The 23,668-nt window shown below is 43.5% G+C and overlaps 1 protein-coding gene and 1 long non-coding RNA gene across 2 annotated transcripts in view; one reads left to right on the top strand and one right to left on the bottom strand.

The window, feature by feature from the left end:
* Positions 1–23,668, top strand: part of HABP2 (hyaluronan binding protein 2) — a 63,528-nt gene that overhangs the window by 13,453 nt on the left and 26,407 nt on the right. The window contains exon 2 of the mRNA XM_075935450.1: positions 2,073–2,112. Within this exon, the coding sequence (XP_075791565.1) occupies positions 2,073–2,112 (40 nt within the window). The remainder of the gene's footprint in view (positions 1–2,072; positions 2,113–23,668) is intronic.
* On the bottom strand, positions 17,262–23,193 carry LOC142830456 (uncharacterized). Its single transcript, XR_012905714.1, has 2 exons — positions 22,565–23,193; positions 17,262–19,976 (listed from the first exon to the last, which is right to left on the bottom strand). It is a non-coding gene; the product is annotated as an uncharacterized LOC142830456 (long non-coding RNA).

The raw sequence follows: 23,668 nt of genomic DNA, 5'->3' as shown, positions 1-23,668 counted from the left end.
CAGTCATTGACCTGAAGAAATTGCACGGGTGTGCTTCATCCTAGTTGCAAATGATTTGGTTAGATACTTGACTGATTCATTTAATTGCAGCTAGATGGAGGCTCTGCTGAGAGGTCAGAGGGACTCTGCAATGTTAGAGTTCCCATGGTAGTCAATGGAACAGGTGGATCTGGAGCTTTTGTTCTCCCTGTATCAAACCCCAGGGAGACACAAACACATCCCCAGCAAAGTAGCTTACATATTCAAGTTTGTAGCCACAGACTGTTGTGTTGCCATTTTTTAACCAGTTCATTTCTATCAAGCATATGTGCGGGTGAGTCTACACTGCACAGTTATTTTGAGATAGCTAGCATTATTTCAGAATACCGTTAGTTATTTTGAAATAGTGTTGCAGTGTAGACGTACCCTAAGGTATGCATAACCAGCGTTATTTTGAAATAACTCAGTCCATGTCTACACAGCAGGCAGTTATTTCGAAATAATGCCAAAATACTGTCAAGCTGGAGGACTTCTTACTCTGACTCCTGTATGAGGAGTAAGAAAAGTTGTAGGAAGAGTGCTCTATTTCAAAATAAGTGCTGTGTAGACACTCCCAGTTTCGAAATAAGTTGTTTTGAAATAAGCTATGCAATTGATGTACCTCCATTTGTGTAGTTTATTTCAAGTTAAGCCCTGCTGGGTAAATGCACCATAAGGTATTAGGTTCAGTCCCTCATGAACTACTGAACTGAGTAAATAATGCAAAAAAGCAAAACCAAAACTCTCCAAATCATTCCGTGAATACTGGTTTAAATGCATAAACAAGGTTGCTTGGCATGTATTCATACCCACCCTGTAAAATAGGGAGATCTACCTTCTCTATATCGTTCAGTATTTTATATACTCATATACCCCATCCACAAAATCTTGTATATAACGTGTTTTAACCCAAGAATTAATTCTGGGTTAAAGCTTAGTTAGTGTCTCATTACAAGGGATGTTTGTATAAGTTTGGATTCAGTAAACCCTGTTTGGACAAACCACTTAAAACTCAAACTCTTCTAAGGCTGGAAAAGGTCTGTTTAGCTTTCTTCGTCCATTGTTTGTCATTGTTGCATGTTGAGATGCTCACTGGGATCCAAGGAACAAAGCTCTGCAGGAGAGGTTGAAAAGTGGAATTTCCACACAGGAAATTCTAGAAAGCCCATACAAAATCCAGTCATTGTTGTGAGCCTTCCAGCTTAAATTTTCAGGTCCTGCTGATTCAATTTTGTTGTAACTTCACCCATTCATCATCATCACCTGGAATTCAGAAGTTATTGATTCAAGTCCCATGCAAACATCTGTACCAACTATAATTCTAAGAGGCAATGTTTAGTTAAACCAACAATACAGAATCACTTAACAGAGGAGCAGGTAGTTTGACAAGACAAGATTTTTTGAAATACGAGGAGAAGAGAGGTCTATCTTTTTTTTTGTTTTTGTCAAAGCCCTTGTATTTGTCTAAAAACCACAGATTGGGGTTGAAACATTTCCCAAATCTGTGTTGAATTTGCCAAATTGTTTTGATTGCAAGCCAAGAAAAACAAAAATTCTGAAAAAATGCAGCAGTTTATTTTGACATTTCCCTTTAATATTATGTATTTTTAAAAAAATTAAAGATAAAAAATGCTCAAAATATAAATGTAACATTTCATTTGACCCCAATACATTTTTTCTGACTTTTGGATTAGCTAAAAATTTCAAAAAATTTCAAACTGTGTGTATATGTATATTCATTTTTGTACATTTGATTGTTTTACAGAATTAGGAGCTAAAAAACTCATAACTAAACTAAAAAAATCTCTTATTTACTCCAAGCTCTATGAAGATCAATAATAGCACCTATTTAGGTACTTCAATAAATTGCGTGAATTTTCAGAAGTGCTCTTGACAACATAGGAGCTGACAGGTCCTGCATGCTTTGGAGAATGCAGTAGCTTCATTCAGTAGAATTCTGGGAAAACTGAAATGACAAAGACATTCACACTAGGCTTCTGTTGTGTTTTGGATTAAAAAACTTACCAATCCATCATTCTTTGTCTTCTATGCAGCTTTCCAGCCTCTTCACTTCACTGCTTGATTTGCAGACAGGTAAGTGGTTCTGGTTTCTTTCATACATTGATCTATATATACTATATTGAGATTGAGAACCTGATTCAGGAAGGTAGTTAGCACATGCCTGAATTCATGCCCTACCCACTTCAGTGGGACTACTCATGTGGGTCTATATTAGGTCAGCAGTACACAACGCAAGTGTGATTTCTATTGTGAGCGTTCTGTGAACACAATTTAATTGTCATTGTATGTGAACATTTGACTCATCATTTGGCTTCTGTGAGCATCGGTCCATATAACTGTATGCATCTCAGAGATTTGACTACAGGGTAGGTTTCATTACATCAAGTCTTGTCCTGATTTACACCCTGTACCATAGGGATTGTATAAAACAGATGGTAGCCTAAATGATCAACCTCACATTTTCCACCACTAAGTTCTATGTATCATGAGAACAGGGTCCTGCCATAAAAGGTTTGGTACAAATTTAAAGTTTTAATGTATAGAATAAAAAGTCACACATCATAAAGTTCTATGCATACATCTCACATCTCCCTGTAATCATAACAATCCCTTTCATTTAATGACATCACTCCTTGAAAAAATCACTCCTAACCCCCACATAGCCTGAGAACTACTTATGAATATCATGTGAGCTACCAAACACTTCCACTGCAGATAGGCTAGCAAATTATTTTAAAACTAATTCCAAAATATTTAACATGCTCTAGGATCAGTCTTGGAAGCAATCCTATTCAATATTTTTATTAATGAGCTTGCACAGAAGGAAGTTATGTGTTAATGAAATCTGGGTGAACCTTGGAGTCACAGAAATGGGATGGAATTCAATCGTATAAAGTACAAGGTCATGGACATACTGTCTAATAAGAATTTCTGCTACCAGCTGGGGGCTCCTCAATTGAAAACAGCTCAGGAGGAGTGAGACCCGAGCATGTGGGCTGATCACAGTGTAACTATGAGCCACCAATGCGATGCAGCTGTGCAAAATATTTTAAATAAATAATTAAATCATAAATAAGAAAACGTGATGCTTGGCTGGATTAGACGAGGCGTTTGCAGGAGAGACAGAGGAGCATGACCAGGCCTGTACACAGGGGAGGGGTGTGCGAAGGGTGTGAACGCACCCCCCCATGGTCTCCTAAGTAAACGTGAGAGGGGAGTCTGATGAACCAGCTGAGCTAGAAGGCAGGGGCGTTGACAGGGTTAGATGCTGCTCATGGAAAATAGGTGCTTGGGGGTTTTTATGGCTACAGAAGCGCCCCTGGTTCCAGCGCCTGGGAAATGGTGCATGCAAACCGTCGGAGCGGTGCCTGCCAGCAGCTCTTCGCTCACACTGGGAGGTCTCTGCTCGGCATGTGGCCCAGGGCACTGGGGGATGAGGGAATGAAGAGAGGCTGAGGGAAAAGGTCAGAGGAGATGTGGGCTTCAGTGCCTGGCACCCCTGCATGCAGGGACCAGCTGGGCTGGGGGGCTGTGCAGCAGGAATCAGTGGGGGCAGGGAGTAAGTGGGGAGCACAGGGCTTCCCAGGGAGGGTGGTGTGGAAAGGGCATCCTTGCTTTGCTGGCCTAGGGCAGACACCCATTCAGCGCCCAGGCAGCGGCTCCCTCGCACAGCCCCGACCCCTTTGGCTCAGCCCCCAGCCCTGCCCAGTCTGGCTTCCTTTCCTGTACCATGAGCAGCAGCGGGTGGGGCGGAGGAAGTGCAGAGTTAGCTGCCCCCAGAGGGAGCAGGGTGCAGGATGGGGGCAGAGAGCCCCATGGTGCTGAGCTCCCTGCGCTTTGCATTGCAGAGTTCTCCTAAACTCTGCTTCATTTCCCTGCCCATCTCAACCTGGTTTCTCCATGTGCACAAACCAACCCTCCCATACCTGCGGTCCCCTCGTCCCCTTCCCAGCAGGCCAACCCATATTCCCTACAGTACAGGTTCATACCCCACCCTCCACAGATTATCCCTGTGTCCCTGAACAATCCTGCTTTCCTGCTTGCTCTCTACACACTCCTTTGTCCACCTGTCCCTCCGGATCCTGTACCCCACTTCATACCCTTTAGATGCACTTCCACTATGCCGCCAAAGTGGACTTGGATGAAGTGGTGGATATCTTTGCCTTGAAATTCCCTAGAAGACGGGAGCTTCAAACTCCCCTCAAAGATGGAAACTAACTGGCTGTGTCTACACTGGCAAGATTTTGTGCAAATACTTTTAATGGAAGAGTTTTTCCGTTAAAAGTATTTGCGCAAAAGAGCGTCTACACTGGGAAAGCATCTGTGCCAGTGTAGACGCTCTCTTGTGCAAGAAAGCTCTGATGGCCATTTAGCCATCGGGCTTTCTTGCGCAAGAAATTAACGTTGCTGTCTACACTGGCCTCTCGCGCAAGAATGCTTGCGCAAGAGGGCTTATCCCTGAGCTGGAGCATCAGAGTATTTGCGCAAGAAGCACTGATTTTGTACATTACAATGTCAATGTTCTTGCACAAATACTCGGCCAGTGTAGACACAGCCACTATGAATATGTCTTAGACATGGCTGTAAATTTACTGTCGTGAAGAAAAGTTTGCTGTTACCTAAAGTCTATTTCACTACTACTAGCCATATAGTCTTAACTGAAAAACTCTGAAGACAAAGACTGGAATATTTTGGAATATTATTTTTCAGCATTAATTCAGTGGTATTACAGCAAGTTCCCAGAAGGTAATTTCTATAAAACTTTTATTACTGTATAAATTTTTAGTATGTTATAACAAAATCATTTTACCAATCAGTTTCCACTCACATTTTTCATTAACCTCTCTTAGGGCACATCCACACAGCAGGCCTAAACTCGAAATAAGCTACGAAACTTCAGCTACACTAATTGCATAGCTTAAGTGGAAATAGCTTATTACAACTTTTGGCGCTGTCGGCACAGCAGTTATTTCAAAATTGAGCACTTTTTCCCCAAATTCCTTTACTCTTCATACAATGAGCGTTATAGGAGTCGGAGTAAGAAGCCAGTTATTTTGAATTTATTTCAAAATAACGGCTTGCTGAGCAGATGCACACCATGTTATTTTGGAATAACTGATGTTATTCGGAAATAACACTGCTGTGTAGACATAGCCTTTGGCACGCACCTTGCGTGACTATTATGAACTCCTTTATATTTAAAAAAATTGCGGTCTGCATTTACAACAAAAAGCAGACCTCTCCCTCAGAAATTCCTTCATATAGGCCTGATTATTGTCATTGTCTAGAGCATTGGTAAGACCTCCTGTGAGATACTGTGCCTAGTTGTGGTCAACCATGTTCAGGAACATAACTGTAAACTGAAACAGGTACAAAGAGCTATCGTGATGATCAGGGAAATGGAGCACCTGGAAGAGCTTGGCTTGTGTTGTTTGGCAAAAAGAAGGCTGAGAGGGGATATGATTGTTCTCTAAAACTATATCAGGGAGGTGAATACCATGGAGCGTGAATAGCCATGTAAGCTAAAGGGTAATGTTGGTTCAGGAACAAGCAAATACATACAGTCTGGAAACTAGAAGAAATGTTTTGAACCATCAGAGGGGCAAGGCTCCGGAACAGGCTTCCAGTAGAAATTTGAGGGGGAAACAACTTAGTTTTAAAAGCGAGCTGGACAAATGTATGAGTGTGATTGTATGACTGGGATTGCTTGTGATGGTAGGGGACAGGGCTCACTTCCTGTTTAAGCTCTACAGCTTATATTAGAGTTTCAGCTGAGCATTGACAGAGATCAGGAAAGGAGTCTCCCTCCTCCCACAATGCACCATCACTATTGTATACTTTCCCTCAGAACTATCAGGAATGATCATGGCTGGAGATGGGACACTGGATGGGGCCAGATCTCTTCAATGACACTGGGCATTGTCTCTCCCAGGTGCTGGGCTGGCTGGTTCTTGCTCTCATGCTCAGGGTTTAAGACTTAATATAAGAACGGCCATACTGGGTCAGACCAAAGGTCCATCTATCCAGTATCCTGTCTTCCAACAGTGGCCAATACCAGATGCCCCTGAGGGAGTGAACAGAACAGGGAATCATCAAGCAATCCCTCTCCTATCACCCATTTCCAGCTTCTGACAAACAGAGGCCATGGACACCATTCTTACTCATCCTGGCCAATAGCCATTGTTGGACCTAACTTCTCTGAATGTATCTAGTTCTTTTTTGAACCCTGTTAAAGTCCTGGTCTTCACAACCTCCTCTGGCAAGGAGTTCCACGGGTTGATTGTGCACTGCATGAAAAAATACTTCCTTTTGTTTGTTTGATATTTGCTACCTATTAATTTCATTTGGTGACCCCTAGTTCTTATGTTATGGGAACAAGTAAATAACTTTTCCTTATTCACTTTCTCCACACCATTTATGCTTGTACAGCACTCCCCCCCCCCCCCCCCTTCTCCCCAGTCTCCTCTTTTCTAAGCTGAAAAGTCCCGGTCTTTTTAATCTCTCTTTATATGGCACCTGTTCCAAACCCCTAGCCATTTTGTTGTCCTTTTCTGAACCTTTTCCAATGCCAAAACTTAAGTAATCCACATGTGTAGGTGCAGGAAGGAATTCTCCCCCACCCCCCACCCCAGACAGATTGGCCGTGGTGGGGTGGGGAGAAAGTGGCAGCTTTCTTCATCAACATGTGGATGTAGATCACTTGCCAGATTTACCTGGGTATATCACACTTAATTATTACCCTACTACTGCAGGGGCTTCAGATGCTGGGGTACCTTGGTCCCTTCTATTCTCTCCCTCTGACATATAATAGTCTATTCCTTCGCAGGTGGAATACTTAGGTCTCATTTTGGTTGTTGGGTTTAGTGTGCTGGAGTTGGGTCATGTAAGAGGCCTGCAAAACACAGGAAACCAGACTAAATGATCTAATGATTCCTTCTGGCCTTAAACTCTAGGGATATGTCTACACAGTAGCCTCTCCTGAAAAAAAAATGTGCAAAAGCCTCTTGTGCAGAAATGGATCCTAATTAATTATGCAAATGAGGTGCAGCGATATTCCACGCTTCACCTCATTTGCATATGTTTTTGCGCAAAAGGCTGTAGTGTAGACATAGCCTTGGACTCTAACATTATCCCAGAAGAAGTGGGAATTAGTGTTGATGGTGGAAGTGGTCTGGGAAGAATAACAACCCTTAGTCATGGCAATTACATTGTGAGTTAAATAGATGGCAGTATAGTCACTTCTGTCTTCCTGTACCAAAGTCTTTGTTTGGAACATGGTCTTTGCTGTTGGTTGGAAGTTGAAGGAATAACAAACCTATCCAGCTATATGGTGCTAAGCAGAACCTATGGATCCAGTCATGCATCCTATACTGGGTGTAGGCTTTCCACAGTGAATCAACATTTACTTCAAAGGGACTATTCACTGTATTAAGCACTAGACCCCGCAACAAATGTTTGACCTCAATAGCAGAACTTCCCCTCCCCAATAGCTTCTATCTGAAACTCAAGTTTAGACCCAGCTGACACCAGGATGGAGATCTTTAAAAGTGTGGATAATTTGATTGCTTTTCTCTCTTTTGCAATTGATTTACAAGATTGTAGCAACTTCCCACCAGGTTGAGATGTCTAAGACCCAAAATATCCTGGGTTAAGTCTAGGATCCATGGGAGTTAAAATGGAGGCAGGATTTCATGTCAGGAGAATAGCTTTTTCAATATTTTTTGGATTAATTGGAAGCAGGAGTGCCAGAAACCTTGCAAGAAAGCTCATCCCAGCCAGATTAGTGGGCCAAAGAAGCAATCCCAAGAGTTTCTGAAAACTCACATAAAGTTTGGATAAGTACGTGGCTACCTTGGTTTTTATTTGCAATAAACTTTGCCCATCACTCATCTTGATTCCTGCATCCTAGACAAATGACCATGAAATTCACGAGAGACACAAGCTGGGTGAGGTAATATCTTGTATTGGCCCTCCTTCTGCTGGTGAGAAAGACACGCTTAAGAACTTACCCAGAGCTCTTCTTCAGGTCAGGGAAATGTACTCAGAGTGTCACAGATAAGTATAAGATGAAACAGATTGTTTGGCATAAATAGTTAACACATGTTTCAATGGACCATTCAAGATTAAGTCAGCCTGCTCAGACCCCTCCAATGACAGGGTGGAAAGAAAGTAGACGGGGAGGCAGATGCAGAATGATGTTCGTGGGTTATGAACTGATGTAATAATCCATAAAGCCAATGTCTCTTTTCAGTCCCTAATTTTTAGTGTCTAGAAAAATTATGAATTTAAGTTCCCAGGTTCATTTTTGAAAGTGTTGAGCTGGTGTCTTTTGTGGACAAGGCCTAAGAGGTCGGATGTAGCGTGATTGTTTTGTGAAAAATGTTCCCCACAGGTGTTTTGCATGTTCCTATGCAAGTTCATTTGAGAGTACAGCATTTATCTGGTTTCATCCTCATCATTGTTACTGGGGCATTTAGTGCACTGGAGGAGCTACTCCACATGTTGTGGTAGGCATGGGTGTGACCCATCGTTCTTGAAAGATGGGTTGTGGGGATGTAGACCAGTGTTGCAGTGGAGAGATGTCTGCAGGTTTTGATCTGTTGTTGTGGCAGGCCCTGGTACCACTTTGAGTTGAGGGCTATGGGAAGCTTGCTTTTGATGATGAGGCTGGGGAGGTTGTTTGAAGGCCAAAGGAGGAAGCTGAGGAAAGATTTCTTTTAGGATATGATTCCCACTGAATATAAGTTGTAGCTGTTTGATGGTACCCTTATGGGTTCCAGTGTGAGGTAATAGGTGACAACTAGGAGTGTGCCGTCAAAATGGACTTTCTCTTTGGAACCTGTTCTATGGTATCTGAGGGTATGTCTACACTACCCTCCTATTTCGAAATAGGAGGGTAATGTAGGCATACCGCACTTGCAAATGAAGCCCGGGATTTGAATTTCCCGGGCTTCATTTGCATAAGCCGGGCGCCGCCATTTTTAAATCCCGGCTGGTTCGAACCCCGTGCCGTGCGGCATTCCTCCTCGTGGAATGAGGAGTAACGGTAGTTCGAACTATGAAGCCTAGTTCGAACTACCTAGTTCGTGCCGCGTGTAGCCGCGTGGCACGGGGTTCGAACCAGCCGGGATTTAAAAATGGCAGCGCCCGGCTTATGCAAATGAAGCCCGGGAAATTCAAATCCCGGGCTTCATTTGCAAGTGCGGTATGCCTATATTACCCCGCTAGTTCGAACTAGCGGGGTAGTGTACACATCCCCTGAATGCCTGGCTGTAGATAACCGATTTCTTGGGATCTTTTGGGGTAGTTTCTTGTATCTAGGAAGGTGGGTGTGGTTGATACATTGGTTTTTTGTATATGGTTGTCAATATAGCTTCATTTCTGAAGCTGATGTTCAGGAAGTTGATGCTGATGCAGAGGTGTTCCAGAGAGTCTTTCACAGATGGGCAGTGGTTGTTGAAATTATGGTGGACATCTGTATGATTTTGCCATCTGGAATTCACGACACTCAAGTGGCATCTGAAAGCATCGTATTTCCACTTGGAGCATTAGACATGGCTTGATCCAGTGATCAAGACAGCATGAATGTCACTGTCGGGACAGCTGTCCTCTCAATACAGAGCCTATCTAAGCTAATGAATATGAGGATATTGATCAGAAATCCACTAATTGATAGACTGTTCTCAGCAACAGCAACGAAAAAACCTGGAGATGAAAGCTTGTGCTGTTTAAAAGATCATCCAAACCTCAAAGCTGATTTGAAGCTTTAAAAGTCAATCTCTGCCTATCAATTATGGGCAGAGGTAGGAGACTACTACACAGAGGAACGTTATTCTTTGAAAATTTGCATGCAGGATGTCTAATTTAATTTCGTGTAATCGTCACATTTCAGTGACAAATGTCAGATCACTGCTTTTTTAAGTGTGTTAAGGTTTCCCAGCACTTACAAAGAATGAGCACTGTGATTCAATAATATGTTTAAATCAGCCAGTGCATTAGACTTTGTGCGTTAATTATGTGCTCAGATAAAAAAAATTGTTGCTTTTGCTTTACTAAACCTATGGCTTGTTATGAATAATTTAAAAAATGGAATGGGAACACTTCTTAAATAAGAGATGTGGAAGCCAAATATTTAATGCTGAGGCAATGAGAAAGAGGAAAACAAGTCTTATTTTGATGCAGGAATGTTGCGTATCTGATGTGGGAGGGGGAGTTGAGAGGGAGAAGAGTTATTGGCACATGTAGTTGGCAAAGTGCTGGGTGAATGAAAGATGGTATGGACAGGCTAGGAAATCTGAGGTAGCTACTTCAATTTATTGAACTTGTAGTTAAGGCACTAGACTGGGACCTAACCCTCCCAGCTCTGTTAGTCTATTTTGGTGATGTTGGGAAAGTTATGGGTGTGGTTCATTGCCCCCTCTTGTGGCACTGAGACTGCTTACAGAAGAGAGAATAATTACTGTGAATTAGCTAATATAACCCACGGGTTATACATGTTTTTACAAACCCCACCCCCCATGGAGCATACATGTCCACATCTTCTGTAAATTGATTTTTACTCCGGGAGCATCAGTTCCCCTAAGCATCTCTGCCCACTCCCCATTAGAACTGGGTTAGCTCCGCCACAGGGAGAGCCTGAAGAGCTTCCAACGCGTCTGCGCTGCACTCTCCATTCCCCCCGCCCGGAGGAGGGTGGGTGGCACCTGGCTGCAGCTGCGCGTGGCGGGTCTGGGCACGAGTGTGGCTCCCCTCCCGTAGTCTGGCCGGCTCTCTGACAGCAGGATGGCCATCGCCTTGTATCTGCTCTTTACATGCTGATGGTCAAGCGCTGCAGAAGTCTCTGCGGGTTATACATTTCTGCAGGTAATGATTATTTTTTTTACACAGGATAGAAAAACCATGGGTAATACAAGGGTGCAGGTTATACATGGATGTGGGTTATATACACTAATTTATGGGTAGTCTGCTCTACAGCCTTAGCTGAGAGCCATCTGAATTTTAGCTCATGTAGTAGAAGAGGCTCATGCACTAAGCCACAAGGGTACGTCTACACTGAACACTTATTTCGGAATAAGCTATTCTGGAATAGTTATTCCAAAATAGCTTATTTTGAAATAGCACGTCTACACTGCAGGGAAGCCTCAAAATTAGTCCGAGGCAGGCTTCCCTAATGTAGATGTGCTATCTCGATTTAGAGTCCCAGGAGGAATAACTTAGAATGGCCCTGGTGAGGGGCTATTTCGAAATAGCAGAAGTGGTGTGTCTACACACGCCTTATTTCAAAATAGCGATTTCGGAATAGGCATTATTCTTAGTAGAATGAGGTTTACAGAAGTTGGAATAAGACTTTCAAAATAACAGCATTTCTGTGTAAATGCTTGCATAGTTATTTTGGAATAACAGCTTTTATTCCAAAATAACTTTGCTGTGTAGACACACCTCAGACTGGAGTCTTCTGGACATGGCCAGGTATTCCAAAGTGCTCTGCAGCTGTGGATGGGGTCAGATTTTTAGGAGCCTTACGCCCCGCAACTCCCATCTTTCTCTGTCTCTCTCTCGCTCTCCTTCTCTGTGGGGGGCAGATTGTCTGTTGTTCCCAAGGGGAGCTGCTGCTGCTTTGGAAAATCTGAGCGCAGCTGCAGGTGCTGAGCCTTTCTAAAAAATGAGCCCTTAATGTCAATGCTCCCAGCCAGAGTAAGACATGCAGAGATCCTAAGCTATGTCAAGTGTGAGAGGCCCCATCGCATTACTCAAAATGTGCATTATCCCAACAGAAAGGACAATAAAAATAGAAACAACGTTTTATAGTTGCATGTATACTGGTATATAGGCATACTGACAAAAACTAGTCTTTTTTGTTTATATGGAGGCTTCTCATAATCTGAGGCCCTAAATTGTAGCTCATTTAACTTGTGCATAAATCTGGCACTGTGACTGTTCCTCATGTGTCAAATGGGAATGACACTGCCCTAACTCACAGGGGTCTTGGGTGGGTTCCTACTGTGACATCTGGGAGGTGCCCAGAACCTGTCTGCAGGCCAACAACGAAGGTCCCCTGTTTAACACTCTGTCCCCTGGGCCTGGCCTGGCAGAATATAGGGACCATGCTTTGTATTCAAGGCACATCTATAATAGCCTATCAAGGGGCAATAAGTGATTAATAAGTGTTAGTTGTTAATGAGAAGCAATAATGTTTATAATGGGTTAAATAATGCAGGCAATGATATTGCCACCTGTTAAGTAAGGTCCAATTCAGAAGTGGAATAGATGACATTATATACAACATCTGCATTTGGGGTCTCTCAGGTGATTGATTTGCACTGTGAAACAGGTCGACAGGATGCTTCTAAGCCTCTCTAACACAATGTTATACATTGTGGCTGTGTCTAGACTGGCAAGTTTTTCCACAAAAGCAAGTGCTTTTGCGGAAAAACTTGCCAGCTGTCTACACTGGCTGCTTGAATTTCCGCAAGAACACTGATGATCTTATGTAAGAAATCAGTGCTTTTTGCGGAAATACTATGCTGCTCCCGTTCAGGCAAAAATCCTTTTGCGCAAAAGGGCCAGTGTAGACAGCTCAGATTTGTTTGTGTATAAAAGCCCCGATCGCAAAAATGGCGATCGGGCCTTTTTTGCGGAAAAGCGCATCTAGATTGGCCATGGACGCTTTTCCGCAAAAAGTGCTTTTTCAGAAAAGTGTCCGTGCCAATCTAGATGCTCTTTTCTGCAAATGCTTTTAATGGAAAACTTTTCCGTTAAACGCATTTGCGGAAAAGAGCGTCTAGATTGGCACAGACGCTTTTCCGCAAAAGCACTTTTTGCAGAAAAGCATCCGTGCCAATATTGGCGCGCTTTTCCACAAAAAAGGCCCGATCGCCATTTTCGCGATCGGGGCTTTTTTACGCAAACAAATCTGTTTGTCTTCTGGTAGCGCCTCGTAACCCCTGCATGGACCAAGCTCTGAGACATGGTGTATCCCTGTCTCCATACCCTATGCCCGGTTGTAATAATCATTGGACAAGCTGTGCATTGTGAGACAATATTGAAAAAATCACCGTTTGGGGATCCATAATGTCATGGCAAAATGGAGGTAGCAGCATTATATGTGAAACTGTAGAATTGCAGAGTTAGAAGGGGCAGCAAAGGTCATGTAGTCTAACCCTCCTGCCAAAATGCAGGATTTGTTGTCTGAACTATCCAACACGTGGTTATCCAGCTTTCTTTGTTGTAAACCTGTCAATGAAGGAGCTTTCACAAGGAGTTTCCACAGTCTGTTCCATGGTCCTATTGTTCTTACAGCTAGGAAGTTTGTTCCTAAGATTTAATCTAAATGTGCTAGGCTGTAGTTTGAACCCATTGCCTTTTGTCCTACTCTCCATGGCAAGAGAACAAGGTTTCCTCATCTTTTCTTATGGCAGCCTTTAAGTATTTGAAGACTGCTGCCATGTCCTCCCCATCCCCTTTTCCAGTCTAAGCTCTCTCAGCTCCTTCAGCCTTTGCTCCTATGACTTGCATTCCAGCCTGTGGGTCATCTTTTTATCACTCACTCCTGCATTCTTTCCAGTTTCTCTCCAGCCTTTCCATAACTTGGTTTCCAGAACTGGACACAGTACGCTAGTGCAGGCCTAGCCAGCACAGAGTAGAGCGCTACTATCACCGCTCAGAGCCAACAGCATCTCTTGCCCTGGGCAACATGTGTGGGGGGGGGGGCGCGCAGAGTTGGTTCTGTGCTCCTAGAAGGGGCAGGGCTGAGGGCAGAAGGAGTGAGGCCAAGGACAGCTGACCCTCAGCGTTGCCTGGAGGGTGGTGCCCTCGTCCTCCCCTCCCATACACATCAGCCATTAGAGCTTTCCAAAGCATGCAGCCTACCACTCCAGCAGCAATTTAAAGGCCCCTGGGCTACAGCCACTGGAACCAGGCCCCAAGGCAACTGGCCCCTTTACCCATTCTCCCCCATCAGCAGGCCTGCTCATGAGTTGCCTGTGTTAATATAGCTGAAAATTACATTTGCTTCTTTTGCAACAGCATCACACTGCTGACTCACGTGGAGGTTGTGATCTACCATAACCCCCAGCCCCTTCTCAGCAGTGCTGCTGGCAAGCCAATTAACCCCTGTAGCAAGGATCCCTCTTTCTCCAGCCAGCATTTGGGCTGGCAGCCTTTCCCACTTTGCCAGGGCTTGCCAATGGTTTCTGGGGCAGAGAGCCCAGCCACGCCTCCTGCAACTCCCTCCCCTGCTGGCTTGTGCTCTTACTCAGAGTCTGCCCCCTGCCTACTTCCCTCTCACACTCATCTCTCCCCTTCTAACTGGGGCAGCTTTTAAAGGCCTCTAACAGGCCTAAAGTAGAGTCAGCTGGCTCCAATCTCCCTGGGCCAGCCAGCTGCTGCTAACTGTCCTGAAGCTCTCCACCTTTAATTTAGCAGGCCTTTTAGCCTTTCTGTGCTGCCTTTTCCACACTGGTCTGACCTAGTCACATCCCCACTCTGTATTTGTGCATTTGGCTTTTCTTCCCTATGGTTAGCACCTACCATGTGTCTTTGTTGAATTTCATTGTGTTCTCTCTTAGCCCCATTCTCCAATTTCTCAAGAGCCCTCTGAATTTTATCCCTATTCTCCCAGGTGTAAACAACCCTCCCCACTCCCACCCTCCAGCTTTGGGTCCTATGCAAATTTGATCATATGCTCCCTATTTCTTTGTCCAAGTCATTAATGAAGAAGTCAAACAACACCAGACCCAATACAGAACCCTACGGAACCCCGCTTGGGACCTCCCTCCATTCTGACATCATTCCATTCATAGTTACTGTTCAGTAACTGAGTGTTGAACCACGGATGTTGAACTACCTCATGGTAGTTCCACCAAGCCCACTTGTCTCCAGTTTACTTATCCGAATGTCATGAGGGACTGAGTCAGAAGCCTTGCTGAAACCCAGGCATATTATGTCCCACCACATTCCTCCTATCCACATGTAGCCCTTCTGCCGGATAGGCCTGGCAGGAACCAGGGCTGGGTTCAATATCTTGGGGTCAATCTCACAAAGAACCGGCTCGAGCCCCCACCCAGTGATCTGGGAAATTCACGCACCCCTGGGCGCCTCTGAGAGGCAATGCTTCCCCACTCGCAAGCACTGAGTCTGAGTGTAGGAAAAGAACATTTAATGAAACAGAGGAAGAATTCATACGGCATTAGCTTGGGGAAAACACCACAAACAGAGTTCATAACCCAAACATGAGCCCCCACCCCGGCCAAGATTCGCTCGAAGTCCACCGACTCCCCAAAAGTCTCTGTCCCCACAAGTCTCTGTGCCACCCAGAGTCCCAAAGTTCACCCACAGGGTTTCACCTCCCAACCTGGGTAGAAATGGGGGTGGGGAGATAGGTAGGGGGCACCTTATATGAAACTCCGCTACGCTTCACCAGCTGTCTCGTCCCACACCTCTGGACGCTCCGCTGGGCACCTGTCGCCGCTTCTCGCCTGCTGCCGCTCCACGCCACGCCACTGGTCGCCGCTCCTCACCTGCCACCGCTCCATGCCACGCCGCTAATGGCCGCTCCTCGCCTGCCGCCGCTCCACGCCACGCCGCTAATGGCCGCTCCTCGCCTGCCGCCACTCCACGCCACGCCGCTGATGGCCGCTCCTCACCTGCCGCCGCTCCATGCCATGCCGCTAGTCGCCACTCCTTGCCTGCTGCCACTCTACTGGCTGCAGTAGGTCTGGCTGTCAGCCAAACCAGTGATTTCAGCTTAGTGATTTCAACTCTCAGCCAAACCAGTGATTTCAGCTTTCAAATGAATCCAGCTTTCACTGGACTAGCAAACAAAAAGACTCCTCAGGGAGTCTGCTTTAGGTCTGTCCTTAAAACAAAGGGGGAAAGGTGCAGGCTGGGCCAGTCTTATAGCTCACACCTGGTAGGTGTGAAGCAGGCTGACTCAAGTCCTTTAACCCTTTCCCCCAGCTCTGTTCACTCAACTCTGGAAGGGGGGAGGCTTGTTCTTCCGAGACCTCTTACCATGATGGTGGTGTCTCTCCTGCAAGCACTGGTGGCATGTTTGACAGTTCCCACATTTAGGGGTAGCATGATTAGTGACCCCCACAACAGTCCCAAATTATATACAATTCTCCACATTCCATTCCAACACTGACCCTCCATCAGCCCTGGCTGAATGGGATTTACATAGCCACACCTTGGATTCTCTCCTGAGCAGTATTTACATGTCAACAGTTAACAGTTAATTACCTTGTAGAGCTAAACAACTGTAGTGGGCACACCCACCCCTCCTTTCAGCTGGCTGACAGCAAGCAGCAGTTCAGCCCCTGCTTACACACAAAACCAGCCACCCTTACAGTTGCCAGGTGTCCAGTTTTGAACCGGACAATCCAGTATTTGAGCTTTCTGTTCGGGAAACAAATTGAGAAAATATAAATGTCCGGTATTTTCTAAATAAGATGTAATGTAGATTGTGATGCAATGTCAAGAGGGATAAGAGATCTTTCGGAAAAGGCTTTATTTTCCGAAAGATCCGTGTCTAGACTGGCGCTTTTTTCCGGCAAAGCTCCAAGCCGGAAAAAAGCAGCAGCCATGTTTATGCAAATGAAGCGGGGGGGGGGATTTAAATCTCCGCTTCATTTGCAATTGCGATATGTCTAATTTGCTTTCCTTTTACGAAAAAGGGATGCAGTCTAGACACAGCCCTAGTGTGGTTCACTGTTGCATGCAGTGGCACCTAGACAACAGCAACTGATACGCACAAGAGACATCTACAGCATAGGCTGAGAGTCAGCTAGCTTTCAGATCAAACAGTAGAGGCTACCATACAGAGGTTCTGGGTTCAAATCCACCGGATGGTGATTACACCTACACCCCCTTTTTAAAAGACAGACATTGTATTAACCCTTCTCCAGTCTTCTGGGACTTTTCCTGTCATCCATGAGTTTGCAAATATTATTGCCAATAGCTCTAAGATTTCTTCAGCTAATTCCTTCAGTATCTTGGGTGAGTAGCACCAGGCCTCACAGATTTGCACTGATTCAAGTTGTTCAAAACAGCAGTTCTCAGCCAGGGGCCTGAAGCCCCCCATAGAGGGCAGCGAGCAAGTTTCAGGTGTTCACCAAGCAAGGCTGGCATTAAACTTTCTGGGGCTTACGGCTGTTACACCTTGGTTCGGTGATGTGATGTGAGCCTCAAGGGTTAAAGCCGACTATCCAGTGAAAACTACTGGATGATGGTGAAACAAATGATTTTTATTAAGTGGTCAAAACCAGCAATTAACAAGTAGGTGTTTGAACTAGCAATTGCTTAGTACTTTTACAGCGTAGAAAAGCTTGGGCACAATTATACCCAACTGATTACAATTCTTTGATTACAATTCACTTATATCAAATCACTATCCCTAATTCGCCTAAGACAACGCAGCATACAAATAAAAAATACAAAAAACAAAGCCAAAATAATGATAATAAAAGAACCGTCCAAAGCCAGCCCCTCTATGGTTATTTTAGGACAGCTGGTGGAGTTAGTTATAAATCTACTTTTACAACTTAACAACTCCGGGGCTTCTATTTCTAACACTTATACTTAACCTAAATACAACACTACTATACAACACAAAATTATACAATTTACACAGCGTGGTTAACAGAACTTAGATACACTTTACAGAATTACACAGTGAAATTAACACAATTTGACTATTAATTAAACCAATAACTAATACATTTAAGCAATACTTACAAATCCAGAAACGATAACGACACAAAGACACACTAGAACTCGGAGCATGCTCAGGACTCGTGCACCCCTATATTTGATTCGAAGGGTGGGGAGACAGCCTCAGGGTGATCAATCCTTTAGCCAGGCAAAAAAAAGACATGTGCCCTCAATACACGGAACCTCCGTCGAACAAAGGAATTGAGGGTCTTTTATACAAAACTTCGGTGTCTGTGCCATGCTAGGGTCTGCATTTGGCAGGGCCTGATAGGCTAGTGATGAGGTAGCATGACAATATTGCCCTATAGAAATTTTCGTGATGTATGCGTGATCCCCTCGTGGACAGGACCAGATGGGGCATAGTTAGTGTTAGACAATTATGTTTTATTACCCTATGTTTACTTTTTCCCCTTGCCCCTAAGACTGGTCAAGCTACGGTCAAATGAGGCTTATCTGTAAGCACTATCTAGTCATGCTCACCTCCCTATTTTTTGGCGCCTGTGAGTCCCAGAATGCCTATAAGATCAAATTCCATTCACAAAACTGCATTGTGCTACCCATGCTCCTCTGAGTATCTGGGTTTTGTGTGAGGGGCCTTGTGTGGCAGGATGGGCTATACGCGAAGGCTATGGACAGAAAAAGCCTGCTTTACAACATGCCCCCGTGGCCATGGCCGAGCGGCCCAAACGCCACCAATTATACCTCCTCCTTGTCCTCAACGCCTTTATCGGCACCAAGTAAAGATTTTCTTTCAACGAGAAGCACTTGCGCAACAATGCGTTTTGTACAGGCTTTTAAAACAGCGCATCCTAGAACAAGACAAACAATACATGTTATGAATGTGATGAAAATAGAAACAAAAAGTTATTTGTATCGTCCTAAACCAAACCATGAGGCTAGCCATTCCAGTCAAAAAAAGGTGCACGATTCCTGACATCCGTTACAATTTGCTCAATTTTTTCAATTACATCACTTACATTTTGTTCAATTGACTTAATTTCCATACAACATTTATTTTTAAACATAGAACCATATTGTGACTCATCTAACCAACTACAAAAACCATTTTCTTTTGCTAACAAGTAATCAAAAGCTAATCTATTTTGCATAACATACACATGTATTTCTCCAATTTTATCTGATAGTAGTTTTAGTCCCTTGCTTGTTTGGTTGCCGAGGCGTTCAATAGCCAGGGCATTCAATTCAAGTTGTTCTCGCATTATCAAATTTCCAACAGGATTCCAGGTGGATATTGCTATAGCTGCTTTTCCAAACCAGGTGCCTACCGACTGCCAGACTGAGGACAAATCGCGGGTTTTCCGCCCCACAAAACGAGGCAGTGAGGAGTCCTGTACATAAATGCCTCCTCCTTGAACGGCTACATGGCCAAAGGTGCAGCGTCCTTTTGCATTAATAGGCAACCGAGAATGGGCTTGATTTCCACAAAGCCAGAAGTGTCCCGGGTACAACGATTGGAGGCGAGGATGGTTACTGCACCAGGGAGCTAGTTCATCGTTTACATCTACGATTGTTATATAAGCACCAGGCAATGAATAGAATGAAGTAATGCGCAGACCACCATCATCGTGGCTATTACTTTCCATCTGACACATAAAATTCCTGTTTGCAAACAAAAAGGGATAGGGAATAGGGGTAGAGGTAACCTGTGGATTAGTTTCTTGATACTTATCATAATACAAAATACTGGTTAGATTCCAGACTATTGTTGTTAGGTGATGTTAATAAAAAAGAATTTAGTGTGGCTGTTAAAACAAAGCCAATCCAGTGGGAAGGGGTTGGTACCCCACTCCTAGTTTTTCTGTTCACATGGCACACTTCTTGCTTCTTTTCAGTTTCTTTTTGTTCACCTGTGAAGACATTGTTAACATTCTCCTAGCTTAACAATTACTACACTATTATCTTTTCACTAAACTTTATAGTTACCAATTGATTGCCAATTGATTGATTGGGCCCAATTATTAATTTTGTTTTTGTTTAAATTCATGCTTCTGCTTTCCTTAAAATATCCTTTCATAAAAACACTAAATATCCTACACACAATGACAATTGCAATACGTATTACAATTAAGACACAAGACAAACTTGGACAGAAGACAGAACACAAACTTATTATGTCATGACACAGAACCATGGTTTTTTCTTTAGTTGTTCAACTGTTCTTTAGCTGTTCTTCAGCTGTTCTTCAGCTGGTACCAGCGCTTTCTGATCTGAAAGACAAAAAAAAAACATTTCTACCCCGGGGGGGGGGGGGGGGGGTGACACATTATATCTTAGAATACTTTTCCTTTGCAAATGTTCTTGCTAATTTTGATTAGCCTAATGTTACCCAATGATATGCTTTCATTCTGCACACCAACTTCAGAGGGTTTAAGTGAATTACTTTATTGTTCAATTATTAAGTTAAAGGTGGCATGCCTTAGTTTCCCTCTTGTACTACAGATCAGTCTTAATGTGTGAAGCTTCAAATGATTTACTTCCACAGAAACTTTTTCTTAAAACAAGGTGTTTGCTAGTTACTATTCCATCAAACAGAAAAAGGTTTTATTTTCCTGAAAAGAATCATACTTGATGTTACAGGCTTACTTATGGGGGAGGTGCCGCCCCTCCCCTTACAGAACAGACAGGCAGTTTGCAGACACACACAACCTCGGGTCTGATACCAACTCAAAAGTATTATCAACTTAGCCTTAAACAGAGACACAGTGAAGTTTCAGAGCTTGGATTCTTAAAACAATAACTTATTTTCTTAGAGAGCAAATTTAACCTTTAAGGGTACAGCTTTTACAAATTTACAATGTATAGATTTATCCTTTTATGCAGTTAACCAATTAAGCTCCAGTAGAATTTCTTATTTCCCTAGTCTGCCCATAAAACTCCAAACCTTAACACATGCTTTTTCTTCCTATTGTCTGTCTTGATTCCTGCTAAATAGCTTTTTCAATGACACAAGTGTTGTCCATTATTAATTTAGTATGAAGGGTAGGCTTTTCAATTAGCCCCCACAGCTTATAGTTCCTTTTCATGGGTAAATTTAAATGTTTATTATTGCAGTTAGCTAATTATAATTTCTAAACCTTTTAGTACAGGGGTTTGAGAATTTCCTGAAGTTGCTTGGCAGCCCTTTCCTGCTTCAGCGTGCTGCTCTGTGTGTGTGTTTCCAGCCAAAATGCCTAGGGTCAGTATGGCTTGATGGTTGGCAGGTATTCTTTCCTTCAGAATTTGGAGGAACACTTCCCACAAGCTGTTAAGTCTATTTCAAAACTCAGTGTTTTACATTCTCTTTATTTACTACCTCTGATCCGTTATTTAAAGCTACACATTCCAACCGTACTGTGGGGAGCTCTCCTGCATTACGCTGCATGTCCTCTAAAAGGGTTTTTAATTCGGTCCAGGATCGGGTGCATAGAACCGTGACCTGGTTAGTAAGTCCGATTGCTGCATCATAAGTTGTTTTTTAACGGCTACTGGGAACACTTCCACTTCAGTTTTTTTTGCTAAAGGTGGGGTGCTTGGTGTTTTTTAAACTTTCGAGAGCTTCTCAAGGATAAGAGGGGGGGCTTAGCTGGCCCAGCTCTTTTCTCCGGAGGCACATCTATATCTCGGTTGGGATTGTTAGCCTCAATTTTTTGCTGATCCCCACACACAGCAAAACTTAGTGGTGTGTGGCTTGAGTCCAATTTTCAGAGGGTCGTTTTAAACATGACTCACAAAACCTCTGCTACTTTCTTGAGTTTAAATTTATCAGGCTTTAATTTCTTTTGCTCTTGGGATTCTTCTAACTTTTAAACTAACTCTATTAAGAGAGTGCGCCCTGGACTACCGTGGGTAACAGGGGTAGCTGGAAGGGTGGCTGACACGTGGCTATCAGATTTCTTTAAAACTCTTTCTGCCGCGGTCAAAAGTTTTGCCAGGTCTGTTTCGCTCCCTTTTAACCCTGTAGTTACACAGGCGGGAACTTTTGTCTCCTCTTCCTAATAAAACGTGACAGAGTGGTGTGTCCTTAACAAACACCCCAGAGAAGACATTGTTAGGAGGGCTACCCATGATTTTAAGGCTTGCCCACTTCCTTACTTTTATATTAAAAATCATTGAGGGGTTATTACTCTCATCTCCCAATTTGTAATACGTTAAATGACTAAATACATCTTCCTGAGTTTCACTTGGGGGTCTGCCTGCCCAGGGGCATTCACCACATCCTGTTCGTGATGCCATGTTACACCTTGGTTCGGTGATGTGATGTGAGCCTCAAGGGTTAAAGCCGACTATCCAGTGAAAACTACTGGATGATGGTGAAACAAATGATTTTTATTAAGTGGTCAAAACCAGCAATTAACAAGTAGGTGTTTGAACTAGCAATTGCTTAGTACTTTTACAGCGTAGAAAAGCTTGGGCACAATTATACCCAACTGATTACAATTCTTTGATTACAATTCACTTATATCAAATCACTATCCCTAATTCGCCTAAGACAACGCAGCATACAAATAAAAAATACAAAAAACAAAGCCAAAATAATGATAATAAAAGAACCGTCCAAAGCCAGCCCCTCTATGGTTATTTTAGGACAGCTGGTGGAGTTAGTTATAAATCTACTTTTACAACTTAACAACTCCGGGGCTTCTATTTCTAACACTTATACTTAACCTAAATACAACACTACTATACAACACAAAATTATACAATTTACACAGCGTGGTTAACAGAACTTAGATACACTTTACAGAATTACACAGTGAAATTAACACAATTTGACTATTAATTAAACCAATAACTAATACATTTAAGCAATACTTACAAATCCAGAAACGATAACGACACAAAGACACACTAGAACTCGGAGCATGCTCAGGACTCGTGCACCCCTATATTTGATTCGAAGGGTGGGGAGACAGCCTCAGGGTGATCAATCCTTTAGCCAGGCAAAAAAAAGACACGTGCCCTCAATACACGGAACCTCCGTCGAACAAAGGAATTGAGGGTCTTTTATACAAAACTTCGGTGTCTGTGCCATGCTAGGGTCTGCATTTGGCAGGGCCTGATAGGCTAGTGATGAGGTAGCATGACAATATTGCCCTATAGAAATTTTCGTGATGTATGCGTGATCCCCTCGTGGACAGGACCAGATGGGGCATAGTTAGTGTTAGACAATTATGTTTTATTACCCTATGTTTACTTTTTCCCCTTGCCCCTAAGACTGGTCAAGCTACGGTCAAATGAGGCTTATCTGTAAGCACTATCTAGTCATGCTCACCTCCCTATTTTTTGGCGCCTGTGAGTCCCAGAATGCCTATAAGATCAAATTCCATTCACAAAACTGCATTGTGCTACCCATGCTCCTCTGAGTATCTGGGTTTTGTGTGAGGGGCCTTGTGTGGCAGGATGGGCTATACGCGAAGGCTATGGACAGAAAAAGCCTGCTTTACAACAACGGCAGAAAGCTGAATCTCCACTGAAGCCAAAGCCTGAGCAATTTAGCTTAGTGGGGCTCCCTGTGGTGGTGGGGAGGGACCGGTTAGGCAAATGCTCTGCTTGTTTTGCTAATGCTGGTCCTGGCTTGTCTATGCAGAAAAACAATAGTTGTGGCACAGGTAAGCTGTGGAGATTTTATAACATGTTGGAAGGGCCTGAGAAAGAAAGAATTTGAGAACCCTTGGGGCAGAAGATCTGACATGTTCTTTATTTATTATGACTGGCATCCCTTCTCCTTTATCGTCTATGGTAAACATAAACTGAGATCATGACTAAACGTATATTTTCTAGAGAAGTCTTCCTGTAGAGTGTTCCTTAACATGGCTCCAGTTCAGCAAAAGATTAAGGTTATGGGTAACTTTAAACAAGTTAAGTCTGTCCTGATTCAGCAAAGCACATGCTTATCTTTAAGTGCATGCTTAAGCAAGTT

This window comes from Pelodiscus sinensis, chromosome 8, assembly GCF_049634645.1.
Source record: "Pelodiscus sinensis isolate JC-2024 chromosome 8, ASM4963464v1, whole genome shotgun sequence".
Classification (NCBI taxonomy): Eukaryota; Metazoa; Chordata; order Testudines; family Trionychidae; genus Pelodiscus; species Pelodiscus sinensis.
Note: the sequence above shows the minus strand (reverse complement) of the source record. Positions and strands in the feature narration are given on the sequence as shown.